Source organism: Eschrichtius robustus, chromosome 3 (assembly GCF_028021215.1).
Source record: "Eschrichtius robustus isolate mEscRob2 chromosome 3, mEscRob2.pri, whole genome shotgun sequence".
NCBI classification, from domain to species: Eukaryota; Metazoa; Chordata; class Mammalia; order Artiodactyla; family Eschrichtiidae; genus Eschrichtius; species Eschrichtius robustus.
This window is the reverse complement of record NC_090826.1, coordinates 157,870,911-157,884,033: the sequence shown is the minus strand read 5'-3', so window position 1 is coordinate 157,884,033 and position 13,123 is coordinate 157,870,911. Positions and strand designations below refer to the sequence as shown.

The 13,123-nt window shown below is 49.2% G+C and overlaps 1 protein-coding gene across 3 annotated transcripts; it reads left to right on the top strand.

Moving 5' to 3' along the window:
* The first annotated feature begins 674 nt into the window (after nt 1–674).
* C3H1orf116 (chromosome 3 C1orf116 homolog) lies at nt 675–12,677 on the top strand. 3 transcript variants are annotated; one of them, XM_068541633.1, is made up of 4 exons: nt 675–713; nt 6,203–6,388; nt 8,791–8,968; nt 10,355–12,677. In XM_068541633.1, the coding sequence occupies exons 2-4, from the start codon at nt 6,284–6,286 to the stop codon at nt 11,908–11,910; spliced, it is 1,839 nt and encodes a 612-aa protein (XP_068397734.1). In that variant the 5' UTR covers nt 675–713; nt 6,203–6,283; the 3' UTR covers nt 11,911–12,677. The 3 variants fall into 3 exon arrangements, with proteins under 3 accessions (XP_068397734.1, XP_068397733.1, XP_068397735.1); XM_068541632.1 differs by having other exon boundaries at nt 682–838; XM_068541634.1 differs by lacking the exon at nt 6,203–6,388 and having other exon boundaries at nt 689–838.
* The last annotated feature ends 446 nt before the right edge of the window (nt 12,678–13,123 follow it).

Here is a 13,123-nt window from a genome sequence, read left to right as displayed (position 1 = left end):
CCAAATGACAGCGTGCATGTTCCCTCCCTCAAGGCTGTCCAGTCACTTTTTCATCAGAACAGGGACCTCTTGGGGGAGAAAATGGTTTTATTTCCCCCAGAAATAAATGAGGCCAAGAAGGTCGTTGGCAAACTGTAGGGCAACGGTGTCTCAGTGCCAGCATCTCTTGCCTTAGACGCCTTCTTCTGTGGTCCTGAGTGGAGTTGCTAGGATTATGAGCCGCTAGGAAAAAGCTTGAGGATGACAGTGACTCCGAAAAGTTAAAAAAGCGAGTAGCAAAACTGGCCACAAAGGATTTTAACTTGCAGAACTCAGGGGAATACTTCGAGAGGAAGCAGGCAGTTATAGATAGAAAATCAAGTTTCAGACAGACACACGGAAAAGCATACTGCCTAGTGGACTGTTTCTTTATAACAAGATTTTTTTTTTTTTTAATAACATGCCGACTCTCCTTTCGTCCAGTCTCAGCCCAAACCAGTCCCCCTCCTTCGAGCCCTCCTCTATTATTAAAGGCTCTTTATTGGCTCTCAACGAGGAAGGGAGGGCAAGAAACGATTGGCTATGTGAGAGCAGCACCGCCCTGCGCCGTCCCCTCCCACGCCCTCCCTGGATAAACAGCTGGAATGAGAAATAGGGAGGGAGGGCTGGGATTGGCTGAGTGTCAGTTGCCAGGGTGGGGTGAGGCAGCGCGGATGAAGATTTTACCTGTCTAGGTAAGTCAGGAAGAGGTCAAAAGAAGAAAACAGTAGGAAGCAGGGGAAGCAGTCTCTGTCTCCGTCTCTGCCCTTTGAAATATAAGGGTATTCCTTTCCTCTCTTCAGCCCCCCGCCCAGTGAAGGTGAGTTAATTCCTAACCAACTAACTATTGCTTATTCTGTGGCAAGAGCGGGGTGCTTCATGGGAAGTCAGAGCTACAGAGTTGCGGGGAGCCCTTTATACCCCAGGTGGGGGGCTTTCCTCTCTGTTCCTCAACTCCCTGAGTCCAGTACGGGATCAGAGTGAGTTGGTAGCTTCTTGAGATTGGAGTGTTTTAGTGGAGACCCAGGCTGAGACACTTTTTTTTTTTTTTTTCGTCTGCCTATTTAGGTTGGATGAGCATATTGTGCTGACAACAAGAAAACAGATTTGTTTTAGAAATTTCCATCTCTGAATAATTGAAGTTGCGTTGTGATTTTGGAAGGGAATTGTTAGAGTAGAGGAGGTCAGCATGGAAAATCGCCCGGGGAAGAAAAGTGCTTTGGTTTTCCATTCTAACAGGCAAATTTCTCATGGCTTTATGAACTCAATGTCTATTGTTATTTAAATGAAGGGTGCAGTGTGTGTGTGTGTTCAGTAATGGTAGTGTGATAATGGAACTCTTTGTGGATGGGTGTGTAAGGCGTGAGCTGCGCTAGGTTTTCGTAAGGGTGTGTGAGGTTTGGTTACATTGGGAAAATGCCAGCTCAGGCTACCAGCTCATCTTTGGAAAACCCACGGATACTCTAGTTGCAAAGTCGAGCCTATTTGAGTTCAGCTTCATTAAATTTCTGACTTTGCCTGTTAATAGACACAGGGACTGGCAAACAGGAAGCTACTCAACTGTGCCGGGGCCTCAGCTACATTAATATTTCACGGTAGCATGTTGAGTCTAGTAGGAATTCCGAGTGGGGCTCAGGCCAAAGCAGTGTGGCAGAGTCCAGAGAGGAGAACCAGACCAGTGTTGTGGTTTTGCTTTGCCTTCCTTCAGGTGTCCCAGTTGGCAGTCTGTGTGGCCGGATTCCCTGCACAAGGACGCTGGCTGTAGAAGTCAAGTCAGAGTAACAAGTCAGCTCTCCGCCATCCACCTTGTGGGGATTAACACTGTGGTCCCTAACTTCACCCCTTTTCCTCCTGCTTCCAGAAAGAGGGAAGTGGGAAGACCCAATGCCAGGATCCCAGGGCCTGGCACACAAGCCCTGAGTGAATATATTGGGTTTCGTCCTGGCAACTGAAGCTTTAGGCTTTAGCTCAGCCCACACCACAGAACCAGCCTGCCAAGCTCACTGACTGAGGGCTGCCATACACGGCGACCTTGTCAGCAGTAAAGATAAGCTGCAGTGTCAAGCAGAGTTCTTCTGTGCAGGTGATATTTCCACCCACCCTCTCCCTCAAACCCACTGGTGAAAGAGGCGATTATATCATTGCTTAAACACAAACAGAAACTTGCCCTTGTGCTTGTGGAGAGGGATACACACACAGTGCAACTTTTAGTCTTCTTGGCCTTTTCCTTAGGATGTTCTCCAGCCCAAGGCACATTTTGGGTGGTCAGCAAAAAGCAGAGGCACCTGGTCTAAGAGAAACAGGAAACCTCTTTGACCACTGGGGAGAGAGCTGAGCTCTTGGAGGATAAAGGAATGGGCTCACAGGAAGAAGGTGATAAGGGGGCCTTGGGTCTGTTCAGATGGTACAGAGAAGCCAAACAGGAGTGGAGCTGGAGGCCTCTTCCCACCCCACCCCCTCCAGATGCCAGAGTTCCACACGCCATTTATTTACTCTCCTCCAAGGCTTGGCTGGTTTCAGGGAGTAGTTAATATTTAATGTGCCTTTGCATGGGTGGCCCCGATATAGGCTGTTCACATTTCTTAACCCATTCCCTCCTCCCCTCAAGCTGCCCAAAGAGGTCAAGGGTTAAAAAATACAGAACTCTCACATTGAGTGTTTTGCATGCTGTCAGGCTTCTTATCAAGTAGAAATACCTCAGGTTTCAATGGCTGCCCTGAAATAGCCCCCAAGTTTCAAGGTTGTAAAGTTGGTGGAAGGAAATGCAGCATCCAGGTCAGGTCAGACTGGTGAGGGAAGGAGAGAGTGGAGAGAAGAAGAGAAGACGTCTTTATGGTTCAGACTTTTAGGGTCAGGATACTAGGTGTGGAGATGAGGTGTGAGCACCTTAGAGCTCATTCAACTTTGGTTTCAGGTTCAGGTTAATCTCTGCAGTGATTTTGTTGTGCCTATGACTTGAGCTTCAGTGGCATTTGGTGTCTTTTCCTTATTCTGGAAATATCTATTGTGGGGACAAAAAGCTGGCCTGGATGCATAAATCTGAATCAGAGAAGAGTGGTCTTAGGGCTTTCAGTGTTTAGTCAGGCATGGCCAATGGCCCTTCTTTAGGTACCCGGCCCTCTTGCCTCTGGACAGCTGCTGTAATGCCCTCTAGAAGGGCTGGGAGCCACAGGCTGCCCCTAGATGCAGTTATAAATCATTTCCTACTTCCCATAGGAAGGGGAGGTAGAAAGAGCCCCAGCTTTTGCATCTGTCAAATGGAGAAAATGCCACATCCTGCCTAAGGTATCAGGTTATTTTAAAGACCGAATTAACATATCTGAAACCACTTTGTAAGCTATACCCTGGTATGTTTTTTAAAGCAATGCTGTTCATATTGTTTCTATCTCTTCCAGCTGCTTCAGGCCATCCTTTGTTCCAAAGTGAGAATGTGTTAGGCTGCCCCGGGAGCGAGGAGAGGCTAGCATACCACTGTAAAGTCCGAAGTGTGCTTGGAAGAACAAGGGTAGTCATTTTTCTCTGAAAGGGAAAGACAGCATCTGCTCATCCATTCACAGAGAACATTCTATTAATTACAGTGAGTCACTTTTAATAGTTACGGCCCCAGTGTAACAGAGAGGAAAACTAGAGCCAAAAAAACAGACCCTTGGATCTACACTGACTTCTTGGAAACAACACCTTTGTCTTAACAAAGTTTTGCATGCCTCATGCCTATTAGGTACTCATAAATGTTAGTGTAACTGAAAGCATTGCCCAAATTCCATTAAGCCATATATTTTCTGGGAAATAAAATATTAAAAAAGAGCTTACATGGGGCTTCCCTGGTGGCACAGTGGTTAAGAATCTGCCTGCCAATGCAGGGGACATGGGTTCGGGCCCTGCCGGGAAGATCCCACATGCTGCAGAGCAGCAAAGCCCGTGAGCCACAACTACTGAGCCCGCGTGCTGCAACCAGTGAAGCCCACACACCTAGAGCCCATGCTCCACAACAAGGGAAGCCACGGCAATGAGAAGCCCGTGCACCACAACGAAGAGTAGCCCCCGCTCACCACAACTAGAGAAAGCCCGTGTGTAGCAACGAAGACCCAATGCACCAAAAAATAAATAAATAAAATAAGTAAATTTATTTAAAAAAATTTTTTTAAAAAGAGCTTACAGTAATAGGATAGAAGCCAAAAAAGAGACCTTCCAACAGTTCAACTAGTTCTAATGTCTACTGAGTTCTAGTGTCAACTCAGTAGACACTAGAACAAATGACGTTTATCCATCCAGCATTTTTTGAATGCCTTCTGTGTGCCTAGGCTAACGAGAAATGGATCCTCTTTGTTGTAGTGGTCTCAACCCTTCAGAATGTTAGGAATGAGTTAGAACTTTTGGAACCTAGACAGTCATTAATGGAGAGGCTAGCTGAGGTGACTGAACTTCATCCACATGACTTCTCACGTTTCTGTTTCTTTGGGATTCTGGGTAATGGGGAACTAACCTCATGAAGGAATCCCAGGAGTTATCTTACCCCATGTTGATTTATCACTGGGCTTCTTTGGTATCTCTGTCCTCTCTGGTTCTCCCTCTCTCTCCTGAGAGGCTCTGGACCCGCGTGAACTACATGTATCTTGCCCATAATGGATCTTCCCTCTTCCTTCCCCACTGTCCTGCCCCCTCCCTACCTGCCCCACTTGAAGGTCTCCTCCCAAGCAGGAGGGGAGCTCTGTGAGGCCTCGTGTTTGTCAGCTCTAGGTGGTTGGCGGACTGACTCACCCAGCACAGCCCAAACCTGACTTTGGCACTGGAAGCAATTATTGGCAGAGGCGAAAAAGACAACCTGCCCTGGAATCTAAACCTCAAGCCTCAAGATCTCAAATAAAACCCAGTTTTCCAGAACATTTTACCTAGTATTCAGAAGGTGGGGAAAATGGTAGAAAATAAAGCATGGCGTTGTGGGGAAAATATGGATTCAGAATCAGACAAAGTATACTCTAATTCTAGCTCTTCCCCCAGGTCCCTACTTTATCTTAGAACTGTCTTTTAATCTTAATTCTTCTAGAATTTCATTTTAGCATAGGAGAGTCACCTTTGGCCTTTCCAGCTCTGGTGGAGTTTTTCCCACAAACAGGAATATGAAAATCCCTGGCATTTCCTGAAGGGAGATGGCACTACCTTCCTTTGCTATTTCTATTGGCACAATGAACTTGAAACTGTTCTTTCCCTATGAGCTGGAGTTGGGAGAAAGCTACCTAGAACATTGCTCTTGTTCATTTGACACAGATTAGGGAATCTCATTGGGAATAAGTGCAACATCAGGAGGGTGATACACAAGAGGGAAGCTGGGTTTGTGTCAACCACTGGGGTGCCACGCACATCCCTCCCGGACTAGGGGGATGACGGTGGCTGGGGTGGGGGTCGTTGTGATGGTGCTGACGATGTGGCTATGGTAGCAGCTGACAGTTACAGGGCCGTGCACTGCACAAAGTGTTTTACATGGAGTATTTCATTCTATAGTCACGAAAACCCTTTAAGGTAGGTACTATTACGGGCCCTGTTCCTTTTTTAAAAAAAAAAAGCTTTTATTTCCCTTGCTACAGTCTACTTTGATCCGAGATGGATCTTGTCTTTTTCTTAGTACAAAAACAGCAGTAGTTACTCATTTATACCTGAAGTGTTTGCTTACTTACTACCAACTAAACTGTGCTAACTGTTCTCATTTAGTCTTACTGTTAACCCTATTTAATGAAGAAAAAACAGATTCAAAGAGTAATTTGCCTCGTCACAACACTTTAAATGGTGGAACTGGAATTTGAACCCAGATCCAGCTACCTCCAGAACCCAAGCTTTAACCCCTGTAATATGTAGTGTTTATAGTAATGAAAATGTAGGTTAAGCTCCGTGGTTCAGAGAAAAAAACGTGACCAAGAGAAATGATGGAATCTCTTTTCTGACTAGACTGCTTCTCCACCACCTAAGTCTGACGTTCTGCATGTATGTAAGCCAGCTTATGTGTCCTTACATGTCCAGCTTATGTGTCCCCCTGCAGGCTGGGGGTTTGGGTTTGGGGCATGGCTGAGCATGGCCCCTTCCAGCTCTCTGTTTGCTTGGTGTCCCTGCCGCCATGCTGCTCCAGGGCCTGGGCAGAGCCTCGCTGGAGCCTGGCTCAGCTCACACGTGGCTTTGATTCTTCTCTTTTCAGGCCCGGCCTGGGACATTCTTCGCTTCCCTTCGCTTCCCCTCTGAGAGCCCCTTTCACCACCCCTGCACCTTGCTTCAGGCGATGCCCGAGAGAGAGCTCTGGCCAGCAGGGCCTGGCTTAGAACCCGTGACCCGCATTGGCAGCTGCGACAGCATGATGAGCACCACCTCCACCCTCTCTGGATCTGTACGTACCCTCTGTCTGCAGCCTGGCCCGCTCTCCGCACCCCTGCCCTGCCCTGCCCTGCCCTGCCCTGCCCTACCCACCACCATCCTGGCTCACTGCTCCTTGTCTTTCATCTTCCTTGTCAGGGAGTGAATCACACCGGTCGGTATTCTGCCTCTGAGTCACCCCGGGTTCTGCAGAGAATAGGGTGGGACAACCCCAGAGAGTAATAGGACAAATGAGAGTTTTTCCCAGTTTTCATTAGGTTGGGGGGTTTAACTGAGATGAGAGAGTGGGTCAGTGATCTGAGGTTACGGTGGAAACTAGAATGTAGATCCTTGTAGCACGTGGATTCCTGAAGTCCTCTGCAAAGAACAGCGTTACTTCTGTCTTTTACAAAGATCAAAGAGCACGGAGCAGTTAAGAGCCTGGGTTCTGGAGCCAAACAGATCTGGGTTCTCTACTTACAAGCTCTATGACCTTGGGCAAATTACTGAATTTCTCTAAGCTTCAGTCTCAGTTTTAAGATGGGCATAATATTAATACCAAATTCATAGGGTTCTTGAGGCGAGTAAATGAAATGCATGTCAAGCACTTAGCGCGTGCCTCTATGTAGAAAAGAAATAGCCTATCTGTTAGCAAAGACTGAGAATCTTCCAAAGTCACTGTGTTTAACTATTTGTGAGTGACATGTAATAAATTGTAATTTTTCTGGGCATGAATTTAAATCTCAATTCTTATAAGGTTGGTGTGACAGGGTAAATCTGCCCTCTGTCAAAGTGTAAGCATTCTTTTGTTATAGGTACTCATCACATACATGATAACCCTTGAGAATTTATACTTTATTGTTCTATATCCTATACGTAGAGGTATTTGATAATTTAAGGATCGTAATGATCTCTACTGAATGTCAAAGATGTTTGATATAGTCGGTGAGTTTTGATATGTAAAAATGAAGTAGAAAAAGCAGCACACAACACACAAAAAACCTAAGGTGCAGACAATATGTAGATAATTTCTTTTTAACCCTAGATGATGGGGCCGCACAGACCGCTTTCAGTTTCTGTTAAGCAGAGGCCAACATGAGTAGTTACATACCATTGGACACAGAATGTGACGGGAATTAAAGGTTTTCAAAGTGAATCATCCACAAAGGAGAAATTCAGAGTTGGAGTTTTGGAAGACTATTTTAGTAGGAAGAGGGCAGTAGAGAAGATTTTGTTTAGGGAACCTCTGGGGTCTGCATCGAGGCTTCCAAGGGCTGTATTCGAGACTTCCCTTTACAATGTAAGCGTCCCTCAATCCACTGACAGATGATTCTTTAAGGAGCCTGGGGAATTGGGGAAGTTATTCCAACAACCATCTCCCCTCCCCCTAAGATATTTTTAGGGCTTTCTCAAAATCTTTCCTGGCCATCTGAGTGGGTCTGGAAAATATATAACTCTGAAGTATCTCAAATATTAGGAAGAGGGGTAGAGACAGCAGGAAGGGACTCAGGCCAAATTTCCTATATTCCCATCTGCCCTTTTGGTCCTCCCTTCAACCTTCAACTTTGGAGAGTGATTATTCCATGGATCTTCCTGGCCTTGTAGAACATAGGCAGTAACCATCTGAAATGGCCTCACCTGTTCTCCCAAACACTCCTATGTGCTTTCTCGTAATGAAAATTATTTATTTTAATTTCTACTTAATATTTAATACTAAGTTGCTTTCCCCTCACCCCATACCAGTTTCTCCACCTTCCTCCCTTCAGTTAATATTTGTTTAAGAAATGCACACTTTTTTGAATGTTAGCCAGAGCCAAATGCTATCAAGAAAGTAAATACACGAGGGAAAAAAAAATACTGTATGGAATGCATTTCAAAGTCAAGTATAAATTATTTAGTAAATTTATCTGTGACTAGTCATGCCACTCTTCCCATTGGCCTGGCAGCGAGTAGTTGGCTGTCTTTCCTGTTTGTCCTCATACTGTCCTTGACATGCCAGGTCAAGAATGCAGAAGTACTTTGAAAAGTTAAAAGCAATACCATTCAAGTTTAAGGTCAAATCATTATGTCGCCCATACAGTTTAGAACAACATTGGAGACACGCGAAATGAGATACATGATATAGGTCACACAGAGGAAGTGGAATTAGAACCTGGGTCTGCTTCTGATCTTTGCCCCTAAGCATTCCGCCCAGGAGTGAACAAAAGAAAGGTCATTTGCCATCTGCCTGCCCGGCTGGGTGCTAGTGGGACAGCAGCCCAACAGTCTCTGCCCTCCTTGGTGCCTGCAGTTTCAGGAAGCAGCTCCAGCAGGTCTGCAGAGTGGCATGATGGACAGGTTTCCAGCTCTTCAGCAGTCCTTCGCAATGCAGGGTGGTTCTCGGGCCCCGCCAGTTTCTGTGGAGCTACCTCTCACAGCGCCCTCTCTTCACTCTAGAGTGACAGCAACTACGACTTCCTGTCCGCTGAAGAGAAGGAGTGTCTGCTCTTCTTAGAAGAAACCATTGGCTCATTGGACACCGAGGCTGACAGTGGACTGTCCACTGACAAGTCTGGGCAAGCCACAACTCCCCGAGGTCCCCGAACACTGCCCACGACCCAGCCTGCCGCCCAGGGTAAGAAAGAGTGTCTAAAAAAATCAAAAAAGGGGACTTCCCTGGAGGTCCAGCGGTTAAGACTCTGTGCTTCCACTGCAGGGGGCACGGGTTCGATCCCAGGTCGGGGAACTAAGATCCCGCCTGCATGCTGTGAGGCCAAAAAAACACAAAAAATAAAACCCCCAAAAAAGCAGTACATCCTCTGGCCACTCTCCATCTTGTCTGCCCTCTGCTCTAAGGGTCACGGGCAGAAGAAGGAGCAAGTGTTCTCCTCTCCATTCTCGTGGCTGGAATAAAGCCTTGTCCCTGCAGGGAAGGGGAGGGATTGCCCACAAGCCAGCCTTCTACGTCTTTCTATGAAGTATCAGAGGCCTGGGAGGGAAAGGGGTTTGACCAGCACCCATCCTCTTATGCAGACATTCTAAAGCAATATGACCACAGAGGTGGGGGAGAGATTCAGGGAGGGGTGGGTGGTTGGCTCTGGAAAAGCTAAGTCAGTCTGTGGAGCTAATCTGGGTGACCCAGAGGATGAGGCTGCAGGAGATAAGAAGAGGGAAGGGCTCCCTTAACTTCAGTGGGTGACGTCTCAAGGGCCTTGTGAGAGAGTGTGGAGTGGCGTTGAGGCTCAGTAGACGGGGAACAAGATGGCATGTAAGTGTGGCCATGAGTGCGGGGCCATATGTCCCAGGGTGAGGGGGGCATTTTACTCCTGAAGACGGTCCCATTGCTATCAGGACTGTGATCACTGATTCATTCGTTTAGCAAATATTGATTGACAATGTGTTAGACCCTCCCTGAGATAGAAGAGGAAGTGGGGACATGGGGCTTCCCCTGCTGCCTGGTGCTGATTTCCTGGTCCAGTGGGCCTGATACATGTGCTTACTCGCTGGAAGAAAAGAGCCCCTGTCACTCTGTGGTGCGGGGACAGCTGTGGCCATTACAGAATCATCCAGGTGCTTATAGAAAGTGAAGGCAGAAGAAGGCAGAAGCCTGGTCAGGCAAGAGCAAATCACCGTTGACAATGTTCATGCTCAATGCTCCCACTGGACTCAGTTACCTGAGAGCCCCAGGAGAGCTAGAGGGACTGTCCTGAACCCCAACCAACCCTGCATCTGTAGAGGGTTAGGAAGAGCCTGAGTCAGGAACATGGATCTTGTCTGGGGCTGCCCTTTCCCCAGTCATCAGGAAACATTAATCCTTGGTTGGAGGGAAACTGCTAGTACTGATCTGTTAGTCTAAATGACATCCAAACAAGAGTGCTGCCCTTTAAGAGCAAAGAAACAACAAAAATCAAAACCCATCCATTGCTAACTAGAGATCAGAGTTTGGGAAGTGTTTTCTTTCCCCCGGCAGCAGGGTTCTCACCACGCACTCTTCTTTGCCTGTTTCTCCCGACCCTCACAGGACATCCGAAAGAAACTGTTCAGCAAGGAACAGAGCCAAAAAGAGTGACTCCATTCAGCTTGTCGCATCTGCCCGAGCCTCAAAGCCTGGGCCTCAGGTCTGGCTCCTACAGCCTCCCCAGAAATATCCACATCGGCAGAGACCAGATCCTCAGAAAAAGCACCACACAGACTAACAGCCACATCCCGGGGGCACCTGAGGGGCTTGTCCCGGGGCCTGAGAAAGAGCAGGTCAGCCAGAGCAGTGAGCCCCACCAGGCACCGACGGGCCCCCGGGACGCGGCCCTTGATCTGGACAGGGCCTTCATCCCCCCACCAGAGGCCTTCCGGGACACCCAGCCAGAGCAGCGTGGGCAACACGGCCTGCCCAGCCAGCCAGGGGAGCTGAGTCACGGGCCCCAGCTCCACACATCACTCAGCCTCCAGCAAAAAAGGGAGACCACTTCGGAGGCCATGTCCCAAAAAGCCAGTGAGGAAGGCTCAACCGGGGAACCTGGACAAGCTCGGCCTCCTCCAGCTGTGTCCTCGCAGAATGCAAAAGCTGAAGATGTTCCTGGCCCATCAGGGGGGGATCCAAATGCCCGGCCGGCTCCCCTCACAGCCCCTAAGACGCGGAAGCTGCCACCAAATATTGTTCTGAAGAGCAGCCGAGGTGGTTTCCACAGTGATCCCCAGAAACGGCTGTCTTGCCACTCGGAGGCTGGGCCTGGAGACTCGGGCCCCGCCTCGTCATCACTGCAGGAGCAGAGGAGAGCACGCAGGGAAGCGCTGGAGAAGCTGGGGCTGCCCCAGGACCAAGACGAGGCCAGCGCCCACTTAAGTAGGCCCTCCATCAGGCTCAGGGAGACTCGCACTCAGGCCCCCTCCCCGGCTCCGGCCTCGGCTCCGGCTCAGCCTGTGCTTCCAGCTCAGGTCTCAGCAGCGACAGGAAAGGCTCCAGCACCTGCACCAATGCGGGGACCTTCTCCAGTGAAAGCTCCGGGTCCGGCTCCAGCTCAGCCGTCTTCTCCAGGCAAGGTTTTGGTTCCCGCCCAGGAACCCACTCCAGGCAAAGTTCCAGCTGCCAAATCCATGCCAATTCCTATCCCTAAGGCCCCACAGGCAAATAGTCTCCTGACTCAGCCAAAGCCAGACTCTGGGCTGACTCTCCAGGGCAGGAGCATCCCTGGCCTGAGACAGATGAACTTCAAGTCCAACACGCTGGAGCGTTCAGGCGTGGGGCTGAGCAGCTACCTCTCAGCGGAGAAAGATCGCAGCCCCAAAACCAGCACCTCTCTGGGAAAAAGCTCCTTCTTGGACAAGATCTCACCCAACGTCTTGCGTAACTCCCGGCCGCGCCCGGCCTCCTTGGGCACCAGGAAGGACTTCGAGGGGATCCAGGTGGGCAAGTTGGCCGACCTGGAGCAGGAGCAGGGCTCCAAGCACCTGTCTTACCAAGGACAGAGCCGTGACAAGCTGCCTCGACCCCCCTGTGTCAGTGTCAAGATCTCCCCAAAAGGCGTGTCTGCTGAACACAGAAGGGAGGCTCTCAAGAAGCTGGGCCTGTTGAAGAAGTAGGCGCTGGCCGCCAGCACCCCCACACAACCCCTCCCGCGCCCCGTCATTCGAGAAGAGACCCAGGGCTCCACTTAGTCTTCCCCACCTCACAAGTCAGGGGCCGGGCAGGGGTCTGCTTCTCTGCAGTGTCCTCTTCTCTCTGAGGGAGAGATTGGAGCACACATTTATATTCAGAGTGGCTGTACCAATGAGTGCCTGCGTGAACCATCCTGAAGATGATTCCCACAGGAGGGTGTGTGTGTGTGCTATAGGCTGCGTCTATCACTGAAGCTATTTATATGACACAGAGTCATTGCTCAGAATTCCTCACTTGTTGGAAATTTTCTTATATCAGGTAGAGTTCAGCCAAGCCAGAACTGAGTGCAGAGGGGTGGCTAAGCCTGAGAAAAAGAAGTCAAATGGGACAATGGATGTACTCGTGACACTGCAAATGCAGGGTCACATGAAATGTGGGTCTCCCAGAACCCCTGCAGCGGGTGGAGATTGGCACAGACCTTGCTGGCTTCCCCTCTCACTTCTGGCCTCCTGGATAGGGGCCTGCGGCCAAGAGGAGTTGGTTTGTTATCTCATCATCTGCTGCCTTCTCACTGTCCCTAGTCCCAAGGATCAGACACATCCCTGTCACTAAAAACTCTTGGTTGACTCATACCAGGAGAGCTCTTGCTGGCCTGAGGAGTCGGGATGAGTGCCCACACAGCACACCTCCACTGGGGAGGGCCTTGTCCGTGGGCTTGTTAAATTCAGTAATAAACTACGGTGGTCCCTGACTCTGATGTGCCTCTCCTTCCTGCTCCGGATCTCAGTCCGCACAGTGACCCCAGGGCTGGGCCAACAGTGAGATGGGAGCCCAAGCCCAGAGGCTTTGTAAATACCAGGGGACTCTTACAGGCCTTTGTCTACACGACTGCAAGTTGTTTTTTGATTTCCTCAATTCCTATGGAAAATCAGCACAGTGCATTCTCTGCTAATTATTCATAGAATATCAGAGCTGGGAGGGGCCTTAGAGACACCCTAGTCCAACCCTGTTGGGGAAGGCAAGTGACTCATCTTGGTCACTCTGCTGTTTGGTAACAGATCTGAGATCAGAGCCGGAGCTCCTGATGCCGCTCCCATGCTGCATGCCCCTTCCCTCCAGCAGTGCCTTTGTCCCTCCACTCAGCACCCTAAGGAGTCACCAGCAAAGGTCCAAGCTTAAAGCTCTTCAAGATCTAAA